Source organism: Pantherophis guttatus, chromosome 3, assembly GCF_059756535.1.
Source record: "Pantherophis guttatus breed Tessera chromosome 3, ASM5975653v1, whole genome shotgun sequence".
Classification (NCBI taxonomy): Eukaryota; Metazoa; Chordata; class Lepidosauria; order Squamata; family Colubridae; genus Pantherophis; species Pantherophis guttatus.
The window spans coordinates 125,439,877-125,465,750 of record NC_142065.1 but is presented as its reverse complement, the minus strand read 5'-3'; the positions used below and the strand labels follow the sequence as shown (position 1 = coordinate 125,465,750).

At 35.6% G+C, this 25,874-nt stretch overlaps 1 protein-coding gene across 2 annotated transcripts in view; it reads left to right on the top strand.

Moving 5' to 3' along the window:
- The window catches only part of ADAMTS16 (ADAM metallopeptidase with thrombospondin type 1 motif 16), a 100,586-nt gene that overhangs the window by 12,509 nt on the left and 62,203 nt on the right, over window positions 1–25,874 (top strand). For both annotated transcript variants that reach the window (XM_034411805.3, XM_034411806.3), the window contains exons 4-11: window positions 11,200–11,473; window positions 12,896–13,095; window positions 14,478–14,561; window positions 19,442–19,601; window positions 20,181–20,286; window positions 21,258–21,395; window positions 22,204–22,357; window positions 23,716–23,811. In XM_034411805.3, the coding sequence (XP_034267696.1) occupies window positions 11,200–11,473; window positions 12,896–13,095; window positions 14,478–14,561; window positions 19,442–19,601; window positions 20,181–20,286; window positions 21,258–21,395; window positions 22,204–22,357; window positions 23,716–23,811 (1,212 nt within the window). The remainder of the gene's footprint in view (window positions 1–11,199; window positions 11,474–12,895; window positions 13,096–14,477; window positions 14,562–19,441; window positions 19,602–20,180; window positions 20,287–21,257; window positions 21,396–22,203; window positions 22,358–23,715; window positions 23,812–25,874) is intronic.

The window sequence follows — 25,874 nt, the reverse complement described above, 5'->3', positions numbered from 1 at the left end:
TCTGTTAATGTGTTTTTAACCTATTTGAAATTTAATTGAAATTCTCCATTTCATAAAAATAATATTCCCATTCTTCTGCGGAGATGGGAAATTTCATAAAAAATATGTGAGTGGAAAATCTGTATGCTCTTTAATAATTATATTATGATAATTATGAATTCATTTTAAAACCATAAATGTTTCAGTCTCCTTGCACTGCATGTGTTTCCTGGAATTTTGGTAGAAAATATAACATCAGTTGACCCCATGGCAGCCAAGAAAAGAAGTCGGTGCTCTGAAAGTTAGTTCTATTTTAAGTTTAAAAAAAACATTAAACTTTTTTTCCTTGCTAAATCATCTTACTTTTAGAATGCCCAAGGAATGGCATTATAAAATGGACAGTGGAAGATGCATAGATGAGAAGATATTTTGAAATTATCCACATTATGAAAAAAACCAACTCTTCATATTAATACATGTCATTATTCAGTGTATTTATGAACTGCAGTATCTGTATATTAATATTAAAAACTTGTGAAGTGGATTTAATGTTCTATAGGGAGATGACTTCACTTAATTACAGATACATTTTGTCATGAGATAACATGATGTCTCTTTGTTAGAATGCCAGGATTATGCTATTTATTTTTACCAAAATCCCTTACTCCCACCCATAGGTTCCACCCAGGAAAGAAAGTCTAATTTATATCCAGAAGTACTTACGTTTTAGCTTATTATTTATTGAAACATAATGTTCAAGGTGATTTGAGACTTTTTCCACTTTCAAAGTATAAAAATAATGATACGTGATAAAGGGGCAATTAATTAGGCCCCCCTTCAAACTCTTGGAGATTTGTTTAACAAGTCTTTCCTCTTCTTGAGTGATTATAAAACAGCAAAATAATTTTGTGCTCCCAAGATTTATATTCTCAGTTTGACTACTTATACATCTCAAGTTGTATTAATTATAAAACTAGCACCAGGAACTGACTTATGTTTAGTTGTACATGTTTCACAACTTAGTAAATGAGTGTCTCCATTTTGGATAAGAAAAAAAAAATCTGTCTGTGAATCTGTGATGAAACATCCACATAATGTAGTAATCAGTTCTCCCTCCCTCCTGCTCATGGCAACTTGAAAGCTTTGCAAGTTGACAACCTCACCTGATTTTATAGCCTTTTTTGCCCCAGTCATTAAGCAAATTACCCTGGTCTTTTTTTTTTTTAAGGAAGATATCACATGACCACAATTTGCAACCTTCCCTGATGACTTTCCAGTGAATAAAGGCAAACATACGTGTACCAGGATAATGTTGCAAGATCCAATCTTGGTCAGTCACCGGGACCAGTCTTCCGAGTTTTCAGACTTATGCTGGAGCCCATTCTCAGGGAACTTCTCTCTACCAGAATATACCGGACAGCTCAGAAGGCTAAACCTCTAATCCCAGTGACAGACCCAGATTGGATCTTACTTCCCAATGACTTTACTTATCAGAAACCAACTGGAAACGTTACAAATTGCACTCACGTCATGTTACGTCATGTCAAGACACTGAAATTTTCACAAATGCAGAGCCCAAACAACGAGCATGACATGTCATTATAAGGACCAACTGAAACATATAGAGCAGAAAAAGCTTCTGAGTTCCATAAAAGTCTTCTTCCTTAAGATGGGCAATGAACAAAAACAGGAGGAAGAAGAGAAAAAGACAGGAAGGAGTTTCAAGACAAACAATTTGGGTTTTCAGCAAAAAAAAATGTAGTAAAGAAGTAAAGAATTTGAAATTATTTGGATCATCTCTAGCACTATCAGAAAGTAAATTCCTTTGTAAATCTAGCACTTTAGTATTCTAAAATGTCCTTTAAAAATCTGAGAAACTATTTTTATTATTTACATGAACTAATCCTGTGTCCAGGATTCTTGTTCTTGGGTTAATTTACAATAGGTCTAAAGACATATTTGTACACCAATACCATCTTACCCTTATTACTTTTGATACTGTTAAAAGTGAATTCCTCAAATTTTGGACAAATATTTGTGTATATGACATATAAGCTTAGAAATATCTGAGCTGACTTTCGGCGGTGACGTAGGGTCGTGGCGGCACAGGAGAGAAACGCTCTCTCTCTGATGTCAGATTTCTGAGCTTTTGGTGCCTTTTTTGGCGGAGACCGATCTTGGAGAGATCGGGAATAAGAAGGGGAAACTTTGGGGGAGGCGAGGAGAGGTGCGATCTCTTGCCACACCACGAGGATCCCTCATTCCAGACTCGGGAGAAACCAGCGGGTGCGACGAGCACAGCTGGCCCGGAGGCCCGACGAGCCGATTGAGACCATCAGGAGCAGAGGAGTGAGTACAGTGCAAGATCGTGGAGGGTGAGCAGAAAGCAAGAAGCAATAATTTGGAATAATTTGGCGCAAATCGAGGAAAGAGTATTTTTCCGGAGGGGTAGCGTGAAAAGAGAAGACCTCAGAGCGTGAACGGGCGGCAACTGTAGAGGCGAGCAGAAAGGGAGAGGACGGAACATAGATCAGTAGAGAAAGAATAAAAAACACAAAACACTAAAACAGCAAAAACGAAGGTGAGAAGAAGTGGATTTAAACTGTGGAGATTTGAAGACGAATAGACATTCTTTGTAACCTCCTTTTTTGGCTGCCCTAACGGAAGGAGAGAGGTAGTTTAGCAAAGTAAAAATTGCAAACTGTGACTGTGCAGATTAGAGGTCGCCATACTGAAATAGGAAAAGACTCCAGTGTAAAAAAAAAAAGAGAGAGAGACTTGCTTTTTCGTTGGATATAACAAACAAGACTCATAGAACATTTGAAATAAACTGCTTATATATAGTCCTCTTTTATTTAGACATAGATAATTGTTACTGATTGTCATAGATAAAATAGATAATTGCTACTGATATTTATTGGATATTTATTTATTTATTTACTTATTTATTGGAATTAATTAAGAACTATAGCGAAATTTGCTCTTAATTTAAGTACTATAAGCATTATATTTATTAACTGATTATTAATTATTGAATACTAAATATTAAGCATTAAGAATTGATTGATTGAATAAGTTTTTGATTATCTAAGTTGCATATTCATATATATTTATACATATATTAATATTTATATTGCTATTTTATATTATATTTATACTTACATTTCTGCCACATTTTTATGGAGTATTTTATAGAGGTAATTAATTATTTAATTATTTAAAGATTATTTAAAGAAATCTGCTTAAAGGAAAAAGATTAAGTGAGTGAGAGATTATTGAATTGAATTTTTTATGAAGAAAAGAAAAGAGAGAGAAAGAAATTATATAAAATTTGGATGGTGATTTGGGAGAAAGTTGATAAAATATTGCTGGCGCAACATAGAATTTTGAAAGAGATGACGAGTACTACCACAACAATGTTGAAGACAGGGAAGAAGATAGCATCAATCTTAGCAGGAACAACAGCCTCCCCAGTGTCACAGAAAACCTTGGAAGGAATGTTTGCATCAGAGAAGCAACCCAGCATGCCCAATATGCCAACAATGCAAGCCACATTAATAACAATCCAAGAAACCATGGCCAAAATGCAAGAATGTATGACCAGGAACCACGAGCAATCCAGAAAGGACATGGACAAGGTATAGAGAGAAGTAAAGAACGATATCCAAAAAATTGACGAAAAAATGGATCTGATACAACAAATTATTCAAAAAAATGACCAAAGGATAAAAGAAATAGAACAAAAAACAGAATTGACAGAAGAAAAACTGGAAGCACTGGATACAAAAATGACAGGATTAAACAAGGAACTTGAGAACACAGTGGCGCAGCTGGAAATGGAAAAAGCGGCATTTTACCTGCATTTCCAAAATGTGGCGGAAGAGAGGGAAGAAGATTTGATGATGATAATGGCAGAGATGATTGCTGAGGCGCTTCAAAGAGAAAAGGAAGAAATAATTAATGCACTTGATGAAGTATACCGGGTCCATACAAATTACGCCCGACAAAATAAACTTCCCCGGGAGGTGCACATAAGATTCATTAGAAGAAAGGTGAGGGATATCGTATACAAAATAACAAAGGACGAACCTATGTTCTACAGGAATAAAGAAATAATTACGCTGAAACAAATTCCCAAAAGGATAAGAGATCTGTGAAAAGACTATTGGTTCCTGGCTACATTGCTAAATAGGAGATATATTCCCTTTAGATGGACGACGCCGGAAGGGATGTTAGTAATGTGGCAGGGAAAGAAAATAAAGGTGGACTCGCAGAGTAAGGCAAGGGAACTATACGACCAAATGACGGGCAGCGAGGCAACAAATAGTAGTAAAGAAGAGGGAGGAAGGAATATTAAAGGAAAACAGAGGTGGTAGTAGTAATATATGCCCCAAATAGTAAACAATTAGAATTCTATAAAAAAGTGCACGAGAAAATTATGGATCAAAAAGTGGAAAATGTATGTCTGATTGGAGACTTCAATGCTATCTTAGATGCAAGAAAAGATTATAAATGTGTCCAGCAAAATAAAAATAAAAAAAATGTATTGCCCAGAACCTTTATAGATATGGTGGAAGAACTAAATATGATAGATAGCTGGAGATTCTATAACCCCGAAATTTTAATATTATTCGAATCCACATAAGTCCTGGTCTAGGTTGGATATGGCATGGGTATCCAGTATATTAATGATGGAAATAGAAGCGCTAGAAATTCTATCAAACGATTGGGCGGATCACAACCCAATAATGATGATGTGGAAGGGGCAGCAGAAAAGGAAAAACAGATGGACAATGAATATACAGTTGATGAAAGAAAAAGAATATAAGAATTATATGGAAAAGGAGTTAGAATTGTTTTACAAGGAAAACACAAAACAACACACCTCCCTACAAAATTTATGGGACACAACTAAGGCGTATGTAAGAGGCCTTAGAATAGCATATAATGCAAAACGGAGAAAAGAGAGAGAAAAAGAATATAATAAAATATGAGAAGAAATTAAAAATTGGGAAAGTAAATTGCAAGGAAAGCCAGGGGATGAACAAATAAGGGTAAAATGGATAGCGGCAAAACACAAGCTGAACATATTAGAGCAAGGGAAATACGCAATTACTTTAAGATATATAAGGCAGAACTACTTCCAACACACAAACAAACCAGGGAGGTGGTTGGCATACAGACTGAGGAAGGAAAAGGAAAAAAAGACAATTCAGAAGCTACAAGATGAGGAGGGAAGGATCCATCAGAGCCTAGAGGAAAAAAAGGAGATAGTAGTCCAATATTATCAAAAACTCCATGAGAAGGACATAGTAACAACGGAGAAAACTGAACATTATTTAAAAGGAGAGGGAGTGCAAATACTAACAGAGGAAGAAAAAGAACTATTAGATAAGGAGATTACAATAGGGGAATTAAAAGAAGCGCTGAAGAGACAGAAAAATAATAAAACTCCGGGGACCGATGGTCTACCAACTGAGTTTTACAAAACATTTGGGGAATTATTAAATGGAATGTTATTAGAAATATACAATGAAGTGCTGATGGAGGCAAAATTACCAAACACATGGAAAGAAGCGTATATCTCCCTAATACCAAAAGAGGGGGCAGATACCGCATTAATAAAAAACTATAGGCCGATTTCTTTGTTGAACACCGATTACAAAATTTTCATGAGTATAATTGCCAATAGGTTGAAAAAAATATTACACAACAAAATACATCAGGACCAAAATGGTTTCTTGCCCACAAGACAGATAAGAAATAACTTAAGGATGGTAATGGATGTTTTGGAATATTACGAGGTGCATCCAGAGAGACAGGTGGCTCTGATCTTTCTGGAGGCACAAAAAGCGTTTGATCAAGTAAATTGGCAATTTATGAAACAACAAATCAAAACCATGAATTTTGGAGAGAAATTTACTAAAATGATAACATCAATATATCAGAACCAAAAAGCATGTATTTTGATAAACGGAGATCCAACAAAAGTTTTTGGAATAAATAAAGGAGTAAGGCAGGGATGCCCGCTATCACCCCTACTTTTTATTTTAACCTTGGAAAACCTGCTAATTAGAATTAGGGCAAACAAAGAAATACAAGGATTAAAGATTAAGAGAGAGGAGTACAAGATCCAAGCTTTCGCCGACGACCTGGTCTTCTTCATAGAAAACCCAATAGAAACAACCCTGAAATTAATAAAAGAGATTGAAAAATTTGGAAAGGTAGCGGGTCTAAAAGTTAATAAGGAAAAGACAAATATGATAACAAAAAATATGACAACAAAACAAGTAGAGAAATTAGTAAAAGATTCAGGATTACAGGCAGTTAAAAAAGTGAAATATCTGGGGATACATCTGACGGCTAGAACTATAACAATAAAACAAGATAATTATGAACCTTTAGTCCAGAAAATAAAAGAGGATTTAGAGAAATGGGGGAAATTAAGACTATCTTTGCTGGGGAGAATAGCAGCAATAAAATCAAATATACTGCCAAGACTCCTTTATTTATTCCAAACAATTCCAATAAAATTGGACAAGAATTTTTTCGATAATTTGGATAAAATAACCACAAAATTTGTGTGGGAAGGGAAAAAATCAAGAATAAAACTAAATATATTGCAAGACGATAAAATTAGAGGCGGATTTGGTTTCCCGGCATGGCAAAAATACTACAAGGCTGCAAGCTTACTTTGGATCAAAGAATGGATAACCTTGGATAATCAAAGGTTGTTAAACTTGGAAGGACATGACCTGATGAAGGGATGGCATGCCTTTATTTGGAACACCGGGAATAAAATATATAAACACTTCAATAACCACACTATTAGGAAATCTTTAATCAATACATGGCAACAAATCCAACACAAACATTACATGAAAATTCCTGGCTGGCTATCGACAATAGAAGCAATAACCCATCCCAATATACTATCAAAACAAAAAATATTAAGATATAGAGAAATATTAGATAGACAGGGGAAACTGAAAACCAGAGAAGAATTAAAGGAACAAGGAATAGCAATAGACTGGTGGCCATACTCACAAATAAAGATAAGATATAGGAAGTATCAGGAGGAGGGAGGAATAGATTTAAGACAAAATCGATTGGACAAATTATTAGAATCCAAAGAAGGGAAATTAATTTCGAAAATTTATAAATATTTACTCGAATATGATCTGGCAGAAGAATTGGTTAAAGGGCAGATGATAGCCTGGGCGAGGAACATCGTACACAGTATACAACTAGAAGAATGGGAAAGAGCGTGGGAAAATAACTATACTATGACAAAATCGGTAGCCTACAAAGAAAATCACTATAAAATGTGGTATCGATGGTATCTGGCCCCCGCAAGGCTAGCAAAAATGTACCCAAATGTAAATCTGACCTGTTGGAAGTCTAAAAAAGCACAGGGAACTTTTTATCATGCTTGGTGGCTCTGCCCAGAAATTAAGAAATATTGGAACAAGGTAAAAACATGGATAGCAGAAATAACAGATTATGAAATTGAATTAGAACCCGAAATTTTTTTATTAGGTATGATTAAAAAGAACATTAGGAATGACATAAAATATTTAATACTTCACATAATAACGGCGGCTAGACTAGCAGTAGCACAACTTTGGAAAACAAATAGATTGCCAACTGATCAGGAGCTAATACAAAAGATATACTGTACACATGCGCAGAAATGGACAAATTAACCTTAGAGTTACAGGATAAGGAGGACTCAAAATATTTTATAATATGGAATAGATGGTACCAGTGGATAAATCAGAGGAGACCAAATGGGTTGAGATGAAATTTAGAGGAAATTAACATAATTTTAAAAATGCACTGTCAGATAGATAGAAAATGAAATATGTCACTGTAGGTTTGTATATATGTATATATAATAATAGAAATTAGTTAGTAGTTGAAGTCGTTTATTGTATATGTATATGTAAATTTGTTCCTTGATTAAGTTAACTTTTAACTTAATCAAGCTTTTGTATGTTTTAAATGTTTTTTAATGAATAAAGTTTTGCTTTTTAAAATCTAAAAAAAAAAAAAGAAATATCTGAACTATCTCATATCTTGTCACAAGAACTAATCCAGTACTTCCTGAAATCAAATGGTCTTTGGTTCCATTTGAAACCAAAGACCATTTTGTCAATTTGGATTTCAGTTTCAATTTTCTTTTTCTCCCTAGTCATAACTTTCCCTGAATATGGAACTTTCATTTAGGGTTCCCACACCATCATCAGGTGTATGCTAATAATGCAGCATATTGAGGTCCATGATGTAAGTTTGTAAGTTGTTATGGCAACACAATAACAAGTAGGAGTCTTTCCTGATAAATAAAGCTTGAGAACTCCAAAAAATACTATAGGTTTGACCCAGAAGACAAAAGAACACTTGACCTTATTATTATGAAATATAAAGTCATAGTGGTCAGTGGTGCAAAAGACCTATTAGCTGATTCAGCCTTCCATTATCATATTTTCCTTTGATAGGATTTTTAAAGTGTCATTTTGGAATTTCCAAATGACAAGATTTCTACACTTTTTCCACTGTTTAAATAGCCCTGTGTAGTGCTTCATATTTAATTCCTAAATAATTCTTTGAATCATACAGGGGCATAAGAAGAGTGTTTATCTGCTATAGTTTAAATCAGTTGTATTTTTTTTCTGGACCATATGGCAGTGCAAAGCTGCTTTTAAGAGTTATAGACAGGTGGTACATTTGGGCTCTCACTCATTCTGGAAGGCCTCTTGGCAATCAAATCTCAATGGTTGCATAACTCCAACATTACAGAGGTGGATGCCTTTATAATATGAGGAAAATTCCTGCCACTACGATTTTGGGAAAAATTAAATAACATTTTGCAGTAAATCTTACCTGCTCCTGTACATTAAAGTGAGAATAGATCTGCCACCAAAATTATGTTGTTCTGCAGAATTTGATAATGTAAGTATGACCTATATGCCTGAAAATGATGTTAGATAGTGTTCCTTTTTCCTCACTATCAACAGGCATTGATATGGAATGAAGACAGAGAAAATTTATAATTCTGGAGAAAATGTTATAGTCAGTGTGTAACTGGTGAGTTCTACATAATGAGTTTTATTCTGAAACTGTTCTGATTGCGGGTTAACACCCACGAAATGCTACTCTGGAATGTTCTCAGATTTTTATGATTTGCTGAAATCAGGACACTATAAGAACAGACATGATTATATTTAAGGCAGCCTTCACTTTGGTTTTTCTTACTCTACCAACAATTTTATAAAAAAACATCATTGTGGCCTTTCTCTGTATATGCTATGGGGATGTTTTCTCCTTCTCCTCTTTCTGAAGCTGCATTTCAGTTCCTTTGCAATCTGGTGTTCGGTTACTTTGCAATATGGAATGTAATTGCTAGGAGGTAGTTGTGGGCTTTACCTGAGGATGGAGGTAGGGTTACCTTTCATCATCACCAAAGAACATCTTCATCATTACCAAAGAACATCACCCAGCAACTTGCATTTTGGAACACTGTAAGAAACTAAAAGCTTACAAGAATCCTACCTTGCCATACTTTGTTTTCTCCATTACACAGCTAAGAATCAATGGGCAAACCTTTGATACATATACTGTAAATCCACTTTGTGGCGGGGGGGGGACTTAGTTCTTGGGATAGAACATATTAGGGAGAGGCTAATATCACTTTAGAAATCATAGAAGTCTCTCCCAATATCTTTTTTTTTTAATTGAAAAAGTTTTTCAAATACAAAATTTTTCCCCCTTTTTTTCCCCCTCCTCCCTAACCCCCCCTCACCGTCCCCTCCCCCCTGTGGCTTCTTCATAATAAAACCCAAGTTCATAACAGATTATATAATACTTTACCATCCCCTTGCTCCATCCCCATATACTGACCCTTTCTTTCTAATAATATTATTATATCCCCCTTACACTATACATTTCAAAATGACATTCTACTATAACATTATATAATAACTCCTAATTTAGCATAATAATATTATTATATCTCCCAGTTTAGTGATTTCTGCTCATATTCTACCCTTTTTCTACCCCCCCATACATATATCTCTTAAATCAAATCTTTTATGTATATTAATATAACATTTCAAAGCAACCTTCCGCTATAAAACTATATAATAAATCCTAATTTAACATTTATTCAATTCATAGTCTACCCATTTCCTTCACCCCCATCAATATATCTCTTAACTCAAATCTTTTACATATATTCATATGTAAACGTAATATCCCTTTTCTTAAACTAAACAATCAATAAACTAGCCTGTCTCCACCCACTTTCCTACAAGACTACCATACTTAATAACTCGTAATATCTTTATTCTTCTGCCCACACCATTAAAAAATATTCCCTTATGTAAATTAAAATCCTCTTTAAAAAGACTTAAAGCTTGTAATCCATATGATATCTTCTGTAATGTCTTTCAGCTGGATTGTTATTGTCTCTCCCAATATCTTAAAAAGGGTTTACCAATGTTCACATGCAGTCCATGCCTTCAGCATGACTTGAAGGGAGATTTGCAAGTGGCCTGTTGAACAATGGTTCTGTCCCTATGGTGCCAGTCAAGTGGAATATATTATTCACTACATCCTCCACTCTCCTATTTACAATAAGATTAGGCACCGAATTATTCATGGTAGGTGAATGCCTCTGTCTCTGATCTTCACTTATTCAAAGAAATGGCCCAATGAGAGCTTACACTTGTTTGACACAAGCAAGACTTCCTGTCCCATGGAAACCTATAACTGCATTCAGGTGAATGCCGATAGACTTCTCTCAGATCTTTATCCTCAAAGTGCAAAGATCAATGACTGAACTGGAATTTGGGGCTTGAATGATGCTCCAGATATCTTACATACATTACTATACCTTGTTCAATCTAACCCCTGTACAGAGCTACTGAAACCTGCATTGGTATAAATTGTGGTTAGCATTGGAATAAAGATACTTGGTCGTTGTTACAAGTGACAAGATAGTGAGAAAAAATAACTTAGAGAGAAGGCAATATTCATCCCTAGGCTTTCTGCTTTGAAAATATCGGTTTGTGTATAACCACCATGAGATTTAGGCAAATTGTAAAAGGGACATTTGAAAGCTGAACATGGGAAAAGAATTGAAGGGACCTTTTCTCTAGGATTGTTAGCAGCCACTGCCCTTGTTCCTAACTGTTTTTTTTTTCTTTTTTCTTTTTCTAGTCAGGCTTGATCAGGACACAGGAAGCGGATTACTTTTTGAAACCACTACCTCCAAATATTGCACTTAAACATAACATTTCTGTTCCTGGTGGTCACCGTTCTCATGTACTGTATAAGAGATCGATTGAACGTAAACTAGTAATGGAAAATAATGAAGTAATTGGGACTGATGAGAGTCAGCAAGAGGCTCACAATTATGTCTTTCAAGATAGCCAACCATCTCGCAATTCTGAGTGGCATCAAAAACAGCACTTTTGTGGAAGGCGTAAAAAATGTATGTAAAGATGTCTCTTCCTCTGTTTATTACTTAATGTATTTTAAGACTGCCAATTTGACATTCAGTTCTGCTTTTTCCAGCAAATAAATGTTTTCACACATAAGATGTGATCAAGAAATGAAATTCAGTTGAACATACTGCTTTGTATAATGTAAATGTGTGAGAGGTTGCTCTAATGTAATTCCATATCAAATGTACAAGCAAATTGACATCACTGTTTGTAGTGTAAATTTATTATCATGTTAGGCTTCACCGTTCAAAATTCTCTTTTCCTAATGCTTTAACTCCTTAACTGGGAACAATCAATCAATGATGTGCTGTATTTAATGCTTTCTTCTATTTTTTTCATTATTATTAGGGTGCTGGAATTTATGTTGGCTTTTGAATACATCTGCATATTTCCCCTTTTTTAATCTTAGGAGGAAATAACCTGATATGAAAGATGTTTGGATGGGGTCCAAATCCCATCAGTCCCCAGCAATGGGCAGAAGACATAGTTTAAATCACCTTTAAAATAATCAGACTATCAAATTATACTCAATCTAAGCATCTTTGGCCCAACCCAGACAAATGAAGCACTCTTAAACTGCATTGATTTAACCAGGGAAAATTAATTCACAATTTAAATCAATGGTGCAGGTAATCTCCGGGTTATGAGCACTCCCTTAGCTCGTAACCTGGAGCTAAGTTCGAAGCTGTGCAACAAGCGCTCCCCTAGCACTTATGAACAAGTCCCAAAATTACGAATCTTGCAGCACCATGGCAGTTGGTCGCCCTTACAAACAACAGCAGAGGCTCTGCAACATTCGTCCTACATGTTGCAGGTCAAAATAGAGCTTCTGAGGGGCAAATCTACCTCTCAGAAGCTCTTTTCGGGCCTCCACGGGCTTCCCCCAGCACATTGCAAGCCGTAATGGAGCTTCCGAGGGGCAGAATTAAGTACATGACAAATTGCATGTACTTAACAACAGTTGTAGCATCCCCAGGTCATGTGATTGTCAGTTGCAACCTTCCCCGCTAGCTTCCAACAAGCAAAGTCAATGGGGGAGAATGGATTTGCTTAATGACTGCATGATTCATTTAATAACTGCAGTAATTCACTTAACAACCATGGATAAAAAGGTTGTAAAAATTTGGTATGACTTAAAGAATGCTTAGCAATGGAAATTCTGTACTGAATTATGGTCGTACATTGAGGAGAACCTATAATAGGTGGATGGATCATGTTAAAAATTGTAAGTTAGTGCAGCCTCAAATTTGGGAGTACATATAGATCTCCATATTATGACACTGGAAATCATAATATCCTTGACTTTTATTCTTCCTTATTTTCAGTTTGTTGGTTTGGTTTGATTTTGTCATTCACGTGAACCTATATAACTGAATGTTATTTGAACATTTTTTGTCTTGTTGTTGCAGATATGCCTCAGCCTCCAGGAGGAGACACCTATATCTTGCCAGATGAATATAACCCTCTGCTGAGAAACAAGCGGTCACTTCTGAAAGTCCATAAAACCAAAGAGTTCAATGTTGAGACTTTGGTGGTGGTTGACAGAAAGATGATGCAAAACCATGGCTATGAGAATATTACTACTTATGTTCTAACTGTACTTAATATGGTACGGATGTTCCCTTCAGTTTCTTACTGAACATTTATACAGAATCCATATTATAATTGTCTAAGACTCTTCCAATAAGAATGTATCTCCCCTTGCTCCCAGACAAAAGTTTCTTCTTCTGATACTGAAAACATTTGGTTTCTGTGCTGCCTTTAATAGAGTCCAACGTAATAGAGACATAACAACATTCACGTCTTGGATATGAGTAACATTTAGCAAGTATGTTAACATACCACACCTTTGCTTGAACACATAACCCCACACTGATGCCTCACCTGTTCCTCACTCATTCTTCATGGCACCATAAGATTCTTGCAATGACTCTTCTTAAACCTCAGCTCCCCTCCTATTTTTCCCTTTGACAAAAGCAAGAAATGAGCACAGCCACTTCAAACCACTGGAAATCCTCGAAGCAGAACCTGCAGGGTCACTTTGACCAAAAGAAGGCGTCATGTCTCTAGGACCTTCATAACATTAATGGGTAGAAATGAGTATCAGAAAAAAAGGAGGAACTTAGGTTTTTCATCTGTAGCTATCGTTCAGCTGGAAAGACACATCTTGTTTTCCGTTGCTGACCTCAGTGCAAAAGTGCTTCTCTGTATGCCTATATGGGCAGGTGGATGGACACAAGCACATGCAGGCATTTTCTCAAATACCTTTCAATGCATAGAAGCATAGAGGTTGTGTATGGATAATTACCATGAAATATGAACCTTTTTCACTAAAATTGCTGTGTAAAACTTTACAAATATACATGTTTAAGAAACAAATAACAGACAATATATACTATCACACACATGCACACACCTCCTTCTCTTTTTCTGTGCTATTTAAATAGATTGTTTTAAAGACAAAAATAGACTGCATCATAGCTATGGATGAAAATCAAACATTGTACAGGTAGTTCTCAACTTATGACCATAATTGAGCCCAAAATTTATGTTCTTAAATGAGACATTTGTTAAGTGAGTTTTACCCCATTTTAAAATCTTTTACAGTCTTTCTAGCCACAGTTATTAAGTGAATCATTGCAATTGTTAAGTTAGTAACATGGTTGTTAAGTGAATCTGACTTCCCCATTGACTTTGCTTGCTAAAATTTCACAAAAGATTATCACATGACTTCAGGACACTGCAACCATCATAAATATGAACCAGTTGCCAAGCATCTGGATTTAGATGATATGATCATGGGAATACTGTAACAGTCGTAAGTGTGAAAAATGGTGGTCATAAGACACTTTTTTCAGTGCCATTGTAACTTTGAATGGTCAGGAAACAAACAGTTGTAAGTTGAGAACTACCTATATTTTCATCATAATTTACTGATGGCGCTCATTTAACAAAGTAATTGTTCCATGATTTCTTAAAAATATGTTTCAGGTTTCTGCTTTGTTCAGAGATGGAACAATTGGAGGTAATATCAACATTGCAGTTGTTGGCTTGATACTTTTGGAAGAAGAGCAGGTAGAGTATATTCAATATTTTAAAGTAGAATAATTAATCTTGATTTTTAATCTTGCTCCTGGATTCAATTCTTGACATCTCAGTGCAGAAGTAGCATTATAAGAAGAAGCCAATCTTTCCTTAGCTTGGTGCCTGCCAGATGTGTCAAATCACAATTTCTAAAAATGCATGCTGTAAGGCAGCTTTAGAACTACCTTTTATCATCATAGCATTTGTGCACAGTTGTATTTACCTTTATGCAAATGTAAGTTTAAAGAGAATAAACATTTGAAACAGAATGTTCAGGATTGAGCTTGTTGATTTATTGCCCCAATTATGTTGTATAATTAATCTCTATGTTTCAAACTACTCATTCCCATCATAAGAACCTGTCTTCTTTTTTATAAATGTACATTCTGAATATTTGGTATTGAAACTTGGCCCTAGTTCTCAGAGATGCTGCAAGCTCAATGCCTTATCCTCTGTCCCAATTGAGGCTAAATGTAATCTTCTCAGATCAGAGGCAGAGTATGAGGTATGGTATGAACATAGCTTCTAATTCTTTGGCTTCACCAGATCATTCCTTTGAGCAATGGACAATTGCAAAGGAAGAGGCCTGGATCCTGGAGCACCAGGCTTGTCACTTAAAAAAACTATTTTTTAAGTGCTTTCGGGGTAAAGGAGTCCCATTATGACAGACCAAATTAAGCTGCTTGGCTCTTCTCTCATAGAAGTCTGGAACTATAAGCAAAATTGCTTAATGATGTTCAAAGGATCTGGGCCAGACCACAGCATCACACATTGGCTGTTTCACAGAAGTGTTTAGCCAGAATATTTTTAACCACAGGTCAACAAATAATTAGGGGCTGATTCACACCTCTGGCTAAACTACAATGTGTGATATTTGTACATCCAGTCAAGCCAAGAACAAACAACCTCGGTATGGTTTTGTGTCTTGTATGAAGAGCCATTCTCTCAGGGGTTCACCCAGGTCAGATTCTATGTAGCCAAAGTTCAGAGAGAACTAGATCTCAGTCCAGTGAGGCCAGAGGTGAATAGGGCAGCCCACAGCAAAAAGAAGAGTTAATTTGTGTAAGCAATAACAGGCAAGCAAGGTATCAAGTGTCAAAAGCTGCAGCTGAAATTCACATAGCTAGAGGGAAACAGAGAATGCCAGGGCAGGGGTCAAGTTCCAAAGGGAGTGATAATTTTGAGAAAGGGAATGCGCATTTCACCAGGTAAGACTGTTTTTTTGAAAAGACAAAAAAAATTGCACATTTAGATTGGAATATCGTAGAGTTGATAGAATTGTGTTATGATTTAGAATTGGTTGACTGAATGGTTCAGACTGATAGGCTTCTCTGGCAGAAATTCTGCATGATTCAAGACTTCTAGCTCAATTCCCTCATAGTTCCTCCTCATTTCAAGGACCATTCTGGCCTCTTTCATTCTCGGTTATGAAAGATTGCCACTTCTAGACTGATTTGAACCAGAATTGTTAACCATGTTCTATAGTTGTCATGAAACATGATGAACCATGGGAGTATCACAAGCATGAAGGAATTTCAAATTTATTACAACCCTGAGGCCAGGTACAAACATGAAGGAAAAATCTGCATATTAATAAGGAAATAATAAGTATGTCTACCACTCAAGGATTATATATGCATAGCCCTTTCAGGAAATGTGTTTTATAGTAAAAGAAAAGCCAGAGTTTTTTATCCTCTTCCAATATCTTTAATGAATATTTTTATTCTGAGTGCATTTCTGGAGTATCCAATAAAATACTTGAAGGCACTTAAATGTGTTAGTTTGAGATATCATCCTTTCCTTCTAATCTATGAAAGAAAAACTCCAGATTATCATATCTCCAGTTGTTACAACTATGTTGATGGTATATTTTCTACTTTCCCATCAATTATTTCCCTCCTTTTTTTTTTTTTTTTGTTTTGTTTTAGCTTTTGAATTGATTCCAAACTCCTGTGCAGTAGAAAACTCTACTAGCAATGTAATGCTTCATTTTATGTGCTGAGCGATCAGGGCTCCTAACATGACAGCTTAATTACACTGAATGTTTAGATTTTCATGCTTGGACCATGTCCAAGCTGAAAGAGTAGGAAGAATAATCTTTTGATCTTACACCTGTGACATAATTTTCTTTTATATCTCTGGCTTGGAAGTGCTACTCCTCTAAATCTTTTGCTTGCTATTCTGTTGCTTTTGAGACTATCCATAACTACATATGTGTGCTATTGATGATATAAACAGAGCAAAAGGAGCTAAAAAAATAGCTAGCAAATGGGGAAAAAGTTACTTTAAAACTAACTATATTTTACAGTTACAGTTTAGCTTTGAATTGATTAATCACTTGAAATTGTTCATAGGAAAATGCCTTTGGCAGATCTTTCCCATTGTTTTTCCCTAATTTTGTCCCTACGCATTATTCTAAGAGAAAGTAATACTATTGGACAGACATAATATGATAATCTCTATAGAGATTTGCCTATCTCCCTCCCTGTAAAGACATTAAAGATTTTTTGACATTCTTTGTTAAAGTAGCTGTGTCTTCTGGATTAATTTATTATTCAATATCCATGCTTAAGTCTAATGCTCAGAAACCATACATTTTGGACTTGATGTTTTGGTAGTTGACACATTTGGGAAACAACTGATTTTGCTGTATAAATTACATTATGCTAATATTGTGGACAAGATCCAGCAGTAGCTATGGCCAATTTTTAGGAGCTGATAGCGACTGAAACAGTATATAGTCATGTTCCTCAAAAGGCTTACTGTATTTCATATGTATCAAGGGCTTGAATGGGTACAAAAATATCAATAAAGGTTCCATTCATGTCAATCTGTCTTATTTGAATTCTAACCTTTAAAGTTAATTAACTCATCATAAAGTCTTTTCTTTCTTATAACTTATTCATAAATGCAGACATTAATCTCATTTATGCAATAACACTTTCCAAGATATTTGAACAAAATTCCTAGATAAAACAAAGTTCACTTCACCTCTTCTCCAATTAGCCAGGCATCTTGCTTCAATATTAGAGAAGAAGATCAAAATGGCTTCATATATCCTCTCTGTGTTCAACAATCTTCTCTCCTGATCAAAGATATTTTAGGTACTTAGGTATACAGAACAGCAGCAAAGATAAAAGAAAAGAGATAATATTAAACCCAGTATGTTTTTCTTCCAGAGTTTTTGGAGTGAAAGTTGAATGGCTTTAGTTACCATAGTCAGCCATCCCCTATGAAGGGTGATATCCTAAACAAATGGAGGTACTTGATTTCTTAACATAGTTTTTGAGAACTATTTTAGAAACCCGAACCCTGAGTACAAGCAAGCATAGAGGAATTAGCACCACCCTGTCTAGTGGTCCTAATCTGAACATTTCTATGCCACCCAGCCATATGCAGAATACTGAGATACTGCATTTTTCAGAATATGGTCCCTTCTCCACTACTATAAAAATTATAGGTGACTATTAGAAATTCCTTATTGATCAAAAATATATTAATTAGACTTCCAAGGACAAAGCAAATAGTCCATTGCAATACAGATAAACTGTACATATCACAAACCTCACTATGCATATACAATTAACTAATGAAGAATTAGAATCTGCTGGAGTCTGGTAATTCCAAGGAGGAAATTATGACTTTGGAAAGTCAAAATGTTTTCAGGAGGAAGTTTCTGGAAAATATCTGAAAATGGTGGAACCGTTTTGTTTTTTTTTTAATTAAAGAAAGTGAAGATTTGCCACTAATCTTGTAAAAATAATAAAAATTCTAGAATCTCATATCTATTATCTCTTGTAATCATACTTTTCATAATCTTTATTTGCACTGGGTGACACAGTGGCTCAGTGGTTAAGACACCGGGCTTGTTGGCTGAAAAGCTGACAGCCCAGGTTCAAGACCTGAGAGTTGTGCAATGGAGTGAGGAGCCCGCCTAGCTCCTGCCCGTTTGAAAGCATGCAAAAGTGAGTAGATAAATAGGTACCACTTTGATGGAGAGAATACCGCACTCCATGTCATGCTGACCACGTGACCACAGAAACGTCTTCAGTCAACACTGGCTCAATGGCCTTGAAAAGGAGATGAATGCCACTCCCTACAGTCAGCAATACTCAGTGGAGTAAAATCTGCAAGGACACCTTTCCTTTTCCTTTCCTTATTAGCACTACATCATTTGGTGAAATAAATAGGTGAGATTTAAAAACAGTACTCTATACTTTTGTTTCTCTGTTTCTAGTGGGAAACATTGTTGCTAACTTGCAATTTCAGAAAGAGAAAACAACAAATACAATATTCTGTGTTCCAAGGTGCCATATCGACCCATTGGATAAGCCACAAAAGAAAGTTAATGAATCAGCTGAAGAGAGTTTCTGCAATAATAATCAATGCTCGTTATTTATTGATCACTTGGCAGGATGCAAACCAGGCCTACCAATCTGGGTGCATCCAAGCCAAATATTTTTGCTAGGCAAGTCTGGTACTTTGCTAAGGGCTTGATAAATATATTGGCTTTCCAGTCCTAGAAAGAACTCCTGTATGAAGGCTCTGATGGATTACCTGACCTTGGCTGGTGAGTTGCATTAGGCAATACAATCCTTTCTAATGAGTTTACATTAACAATAGGTCTTTGAAGTTCCTAAAAATGTCAAGTTGATTTTGCAAAGTAGACCAAAACATCAATTTATTTTGTCTAAGCTGCTTTCATAGAAGAAAAATATTGGTGTTCTGTTGTTTCTCAAAACTTGCCCCAAAGTGCTGGCCTGTTTTTATTCAGTTGCAAACTGTATTTTTAAAAAAATCCCTGTTCATTTTTACATTCCAACTAAAAAAAAAACTGAGTGGAGGTATTCCTTTGTTTGACTTGTCTGCAGCCAGGCCTTGTGATTAATCACCATGCTGACCATACCCTGAGTAGCTTTTGTCAGTGGCAGTCTGGGCTGATGGGAAAGGATGGCAGCCGACACGACCATGCAATTTTACTAACTGGCTTTGACATCTGTTCCTGGAAAAATGAGCCTTGTGATACTTTAGGTAAGTCTTTGCATGCACTGGGCCACAAATGCACCAAGGAGCCTTTGGCAAGACTGATATTTTCAAATTCAGGTGCTATATACCTGCAATCAGCAGGACGTAGACATCTTCTAAGTCTTGATGCTTAGATGATGAGAAAAGCAGCATTTCCATTATTTAAAATGTTTGTGCAATGATATCTAGTGATTGCAGTTCCAAACAGAGACTAAATAATATCAAGTACATAGAGATTTATCCATGTTCTCCTTGTAATGCTACTTGGAGTAGCAAAGTAGGAGTAAGAAAGAACACCAATCTTATTAATGAATGAGAATATTCTGCACCAGCATCTTTCTACTCAAAGACAAATCTGGTTTCTAATGCATCCATGGGACTTGTAATGCATCTCAGTTGAAGCTTCTAGGGATTGAAGGAAATAAATATATGACTCAAACACAACAGCTATATGCTATCAACTTTTACCATTTTTTCGTGATTAAAAAAGGGAGACATCTCTTCCTATCTTATTTTAATTGTCTAATCCCAATTTTTTCCCCAAGGCATGCTGTTTATCTTCTTTTTTCACTTAAAACACTCCAGGATTTGCACCGATAAGTGGCATGTGCAGTAAATACCGCAGCTGCACTATTAATGAAGATACTGGACTTGGACTTGCTTTTACTATTGCTCATGAATCTGGACATAAGTAAGTTTGTCAACCTGTTTTTGAAGGAGCAAAAGAGTTTTAAACTTAAAATCCTTCCTGCAAAAAATGACCAATAGATGATTCATTTAGATATCCAACCATGCTGTGTGATTTCCACTAAGCAGGGTTACTGCTTACATTTTAATCACACTTTGATATTTAAGTATAAAAGCAAACATACTGGAGCTGCTGATCTGCCCCATGTTCCATCTTCTTAGCATTTAGACTCCCAGGATTGTCCTTTAGAGTGGCGGCAGTGGCTATAACTAAAATATTAAAAATCCTATTTAAACTATAGGTTCTGGCTCATGGTCATAATTTGCCAATGACATTTGTTATAAACACCTCAGTAATGTATCTTAAAATTTTATACTGTGTGTATGTATGTATAGGTATAGGTATAGGTATAGGTATAGGTATAGGTATAGGTATAGGTATAGGTATAGGCATATGCATATGCATATGCATATGTATATGTGTATAAAGCCATAATCTGGTCTATTAACGTATTTTGCAATTACCAGCAGTTAACCCTCACTGAATACACCATTGGATATATGTTTTTTGGATCCAATGCATATTATTAAACAAATTAGGCCAGCCCAGTTTAATACAGGTTACAGTTGAGTAGAGGCAAATAAATCAACTTCTTTTATCAATCTGCTTATCTACCTAAATTCTTTCCTGCCTAAAATTACTTGTAGCCTGTAAAAAACACAAACATTGATAAGCATATGTGAAGCTATGTAGTCTAAACTCTACATTTATGCTGAATAAAATTATTTAGATAGAATGTTTAAAGGGCCCCTTGAAATGTATTGGAAAATCATTGTGTTTCAAAAGTATAACCAGATTAAGATTGTGCACAATACTGAAAACAGTAATTGAGATTCCTCTTCTGCTCAATTTAAATTCTGGCATTATGAGACAGTATTTGTAAAGGTATAAAATTAACATTTTGCCTCTTACAGCTTTGGCATGGTCCATGATGGAGAAGGAAATATTTGCAAAAAGTCTGAAGGTAATATTATGTCACCCACACTAGCAGGACACAATGGAGTCTTCTCCTGGTCAGCTTGTAGTCGTCAATATCTCTACACATTTCTAAGGTACATGTGCTAAGTGAGTCATTTCAGTGAGGAAAAAGCATAAGCTCTGAGAAAGTTGCTTTTGTCCCTTAAAATGGGAAAGTTTCATTACAGAAGGCTGTAGGTACTGATATACATGCAGTGAGATCTGGGGAGTTTCAGGCTCAGCGTTTCAGATTACACATAGTGATAAATCTAGTATGATTCTATATGGTTCATAAAATAGCTGTTGATGGATTACATTTCCTCAGTTTATTTTTTGGGAGAAAGGAACATATTGCAGGAATTTGGTTAATGCATTCAAGGAACATATGAGGGAGGAGACTGCATGCCTCCAATCTTTCCTGGGAACTCTCCAAATGAGTTGAAATACAAGTGTAAATGTTCTCAGCCACCCAACATGGGACTTTAGTCCCTGCAGATGGAGAAGACTCATATTTCTTATGTATAAATAAATATATTTTAGCACCATCTTAAATGGCAGCTATAAGTGCAAGTTTTATAATAATTGCAAAACAACTAAGAAGTCTACATCGAAGTTCTAGCTTCTCTTTCTCCTATTTGGAAAATTCCATCATTGATCTGAGTCATGTAGCAGAAAAACATACATTTTCTACATATGCCTCATCCCAAGCTTGGCTGCCTCATATTCCTGCTTCCGTCCATTTAATGGACATATGTAGAAAGCAGAGGAAATGTCCTTTAAGGACAAGAGAAAGGCAATGGTTAGATAAAACTGCCCTCTTTTCAGAAATGAGTAGCTATTACAAAGGTCACTTTTAAATCTGAATTCGATATAACCAAAGATGTCTTGTTTGGTTCTCTTTAGCTCTCCCCAGTCCTTGTGTCTTGCTGATCAACCTAAGCCTGTGCAGGAATACAAGTATCCAGAGAAGCTTCCAGGGGAGCTTTATGATGCAACTATTCAGTGCAAATGGCAGTTTGGAGAAAAAGCTAAGCTATGCATGATGGACTTTAAAAAGGTTAAAAAATATTTTATTTAATTTAGTTTTAATCTAGATTAAATTTACTAAATTATTTAATCTAGGGGCTCTAGATTAATGTATGTGTATTATTATATCTTCTTCCTCATTTTATTCCCACAGGAAAGTGTGAGATGCATTAGTTTGAAAATAGTGAATCTCCTAATTCTCGTGAACTATTATTCCACCTAGATTAGAAGTTAATTAAACTGATTTTGATTTAAATAATTTCAGATTATATATATATATATATATATATATATATATATATATATATATATATATATATGATAGTATGTAATTATATATGTAAATATATATACATACTTTACATATATAAATACATACTATTTCATATGTCTTCCCCATTTGAATTAGTTTTCAGAACAGCTTAGAATAGTGGAATAAAAGAGCTGATAGAGAAAATAAAAGCTAGCTAACGGCATGAAGATGTCAAAGTATTCATTTGTGCTGGAAAAGACCTTGGAATGAGCAGTGTCCTGGGAAAGAGCAATCCAAAGTTGGATTGACATCCCGGGGGAAACCCCTTTCCTAATAGCTTTGTGGATAGAAATCCAGAAAAGAATATCTTGGTTTGATGTGAAACATTTGTATTGACCCTATATAATAATATTTGGATAGAAAACTCAGTTACAGGTAATCCTCAATTTGTAACCACAATTGAGCCCAAAATTAATGTAGCTAAGCAAGGCAGTTGTTAAATGAGTTTTACCCTATTTTATGATCTTTCTTGCCACCATTGTTAAGTGAAGCACTGCAGTTGTTAAATTACTAACATGGTTATTAAGTGAATCTAGCTTTCCCATTGATTTGGCTTGTCAGAAGGTCACAAAGGTGATCACATGGCCCCGGGATACTATAACTGCCATAAATATGAGTCAGTTGCTAAGCATCTAAATTTTGATCACATGGTCATAAGTGCGAAAAACAGTCATAAGTCACTTTTTTCAGTGCTATTGTAACTTCAAGTGGTCACTAAATGAACTGTTGTAAATCAAGGACCACCTGTATTTCAATCACATTTCTTGTCATTCCATGGAATTCCATGGATGTTATACATGCAGAAGTTCTGTCATTGCCATTGTTGCCCCACCATGTAGTTCTTATCCTGTTCTAAGATAGGCAAACCCCCACCCCAACTCTGTAGGTAGATGTTGTATGATATGTAGCTTCTAAGAGCACCACTTTGCTTTCCTTCTATAAGCTATTTGGCAGAATTGGAGGTTATTGGGGGGGTTTTCTGGAACGCTGACACTATTTTTGTTCTAACTATAGATACATTTGTAAATAAATCATTTTTAATGCAATTCTTCCCTTATTGCTATTTTTCCATCCAGGATATCTGTAAAGCATTGTGGTGCCATCGAGTTGGCAGAAAATGTGAAACCAAATTTATGCCAGCTGCAGAAGGTTCAATCTGTGGTTACGATATGGTAAGAAAATATTTGATAGATGTTATTTATATAAGTGGGAGTACAAGTGGGAGCTATGAAGAAAGTGAGTTGAAATGGGAAATAAAGTGCATTGCATCGCTATTTAAGTTGAACTGAACTGAACTGAATTGAATCAAATACTTTATTTTGCCAAGAGTGCTTAGATATACAGACATTCAGTATCTGTTAATCACTTTTAGTACATTTGAATCATTTGAATTTAGATATATGTTTGTTCCTTTCCTTACCTAGAGTTTTTGCATATTATCTTATGCATAATAAGTATTCTTTTGATTATTTGATGTATTGAAGAGCAGACTTGCATCCTCTTTCCTCAGTGATGCCAGTATTAAAAATGTAAGATGCTGGTCAGGCTTTCCCACATCTGATAGAAAGTTTGGTTGTCCCCAAAGGATAGACTAGGTTGTATGGGAAATCATTTTATTAGAATCACTGCACCCTTGGGATCAAGTTATGGTCCTGAGTGTCCTCATGTGATCTTGGAAGTCACATAGGAAGAAAGTTTAAATACTCTCTTAACTCCGTAAGCTCTAGTTGGCTTCCTGTCATTTTTGGTGATGGTTGTACCAGGAAATGCACATCTATGAATATCATATCACTGATTAATCCTAGGCCTTGTGGAACAAAGAATAGTTTTTGAAAGAGAAACTGCATGAGAAGAAGTCTGGAATAATCAAGTAATCGAGTTTTGTTTTTATTTAAACCTCTTATATTCTGCTCAATCCATCAACAGTTAACCCAGAAATATAAATGGCTTTCCATGCTGATTGCAAAAGTAGGGTTTTATAGGTCAGTACTTTGAGTTGCACTTGCTAGGAACCAGCATAACACCTGCAATGGAAATGTAATGCTGGTGAAAAAGCTTTCATCTCTCTGTATAAAATCTATACATGAAAGCAGCAATTGGTCACACTTTTTTATATAGTTCTGTTGGACTCATTTTCTTTACTTCCTTGCTATGTCCTGCCTCTGCTGTCCTGTTTCTACAGCCTTGTTTTCCCTCTATTCCCACATTTATTTAAGAAAAAATTCTTCAGATCACTGAAGATTCTTTTTTATATGTTGTTTATTCAAGAGGGCTATGTCACAATAATATCAGTGAGAAGCCACGTTTCTTTCTTTCCATTTAACAATTCTTCCCCTCTCTTTAATCCATTCACTATTAGTACTCAGTCTTCCAACTTCTCCCCATAAATACCTTTTCCTCTACAGGCACATTTTTATTCACTCTATCTTTCCCTAACCTATCTGCATCTAATTTTGTACCCTATGTCCTCCTTCTTTTCCACAGACCCTTATCCTCCTTCTCTTGCTTTAGCATAGAGACCCCTTTGCAATCCCATCTCTCAGCTTTTCCTTCCTCTTGCCTGTCTGTCTTCCTTCTGTGTGCCTGTCTCAAATGGCTTCTTCTAATCCTGTATGTAACAGCATTCTCCCAGTAGTTCTTAGTAATTCAGCATCAAATCTCAGATATAAGTAGTTCAACCCAGGTTTGACCCAGATAAGTAAAAAGAATTGACAGAGGCTTGGAGGAGTCTTAACACCTGCAATTTATTCCAGAAGAAGTTTCTGTTTACACGTGTGGAAGTTTTCATCCTAATACGTGGGGATCTGATTTGTATCAAGATTACAGCAGAGAACAAAAATTAAAAACTCCTTCCCATCATGGCATTACAAAATCATTGCAGAATTATTATTTATATGAATTAAATAATATTGAGTTTGAGCCTCAAACACAGGAAGAATTATGCTGTGGAACTGCAACAAGCTGCAAACACTGTCTCTCTGAAGACACAAATGAAAAAAATTAAAATTGTGAGGTGTAAACATCATTACAAATAGTGGGATAGGCGGATTTTTTGCCCTTCAGATGTTGCTGGACACAAGTTACCCATTATCTGCAATCAGCATGGTCAATGAGCAGCAATGATGCAAGCTGTAGTTCATTATCACGCGAAGAGTAACAGGTTGCCTATCTCAAAGCAGCCAATCATTTTCATTATGATTATTTTTAGCTTCAGTTCTTAGAAGAAGAAATATCA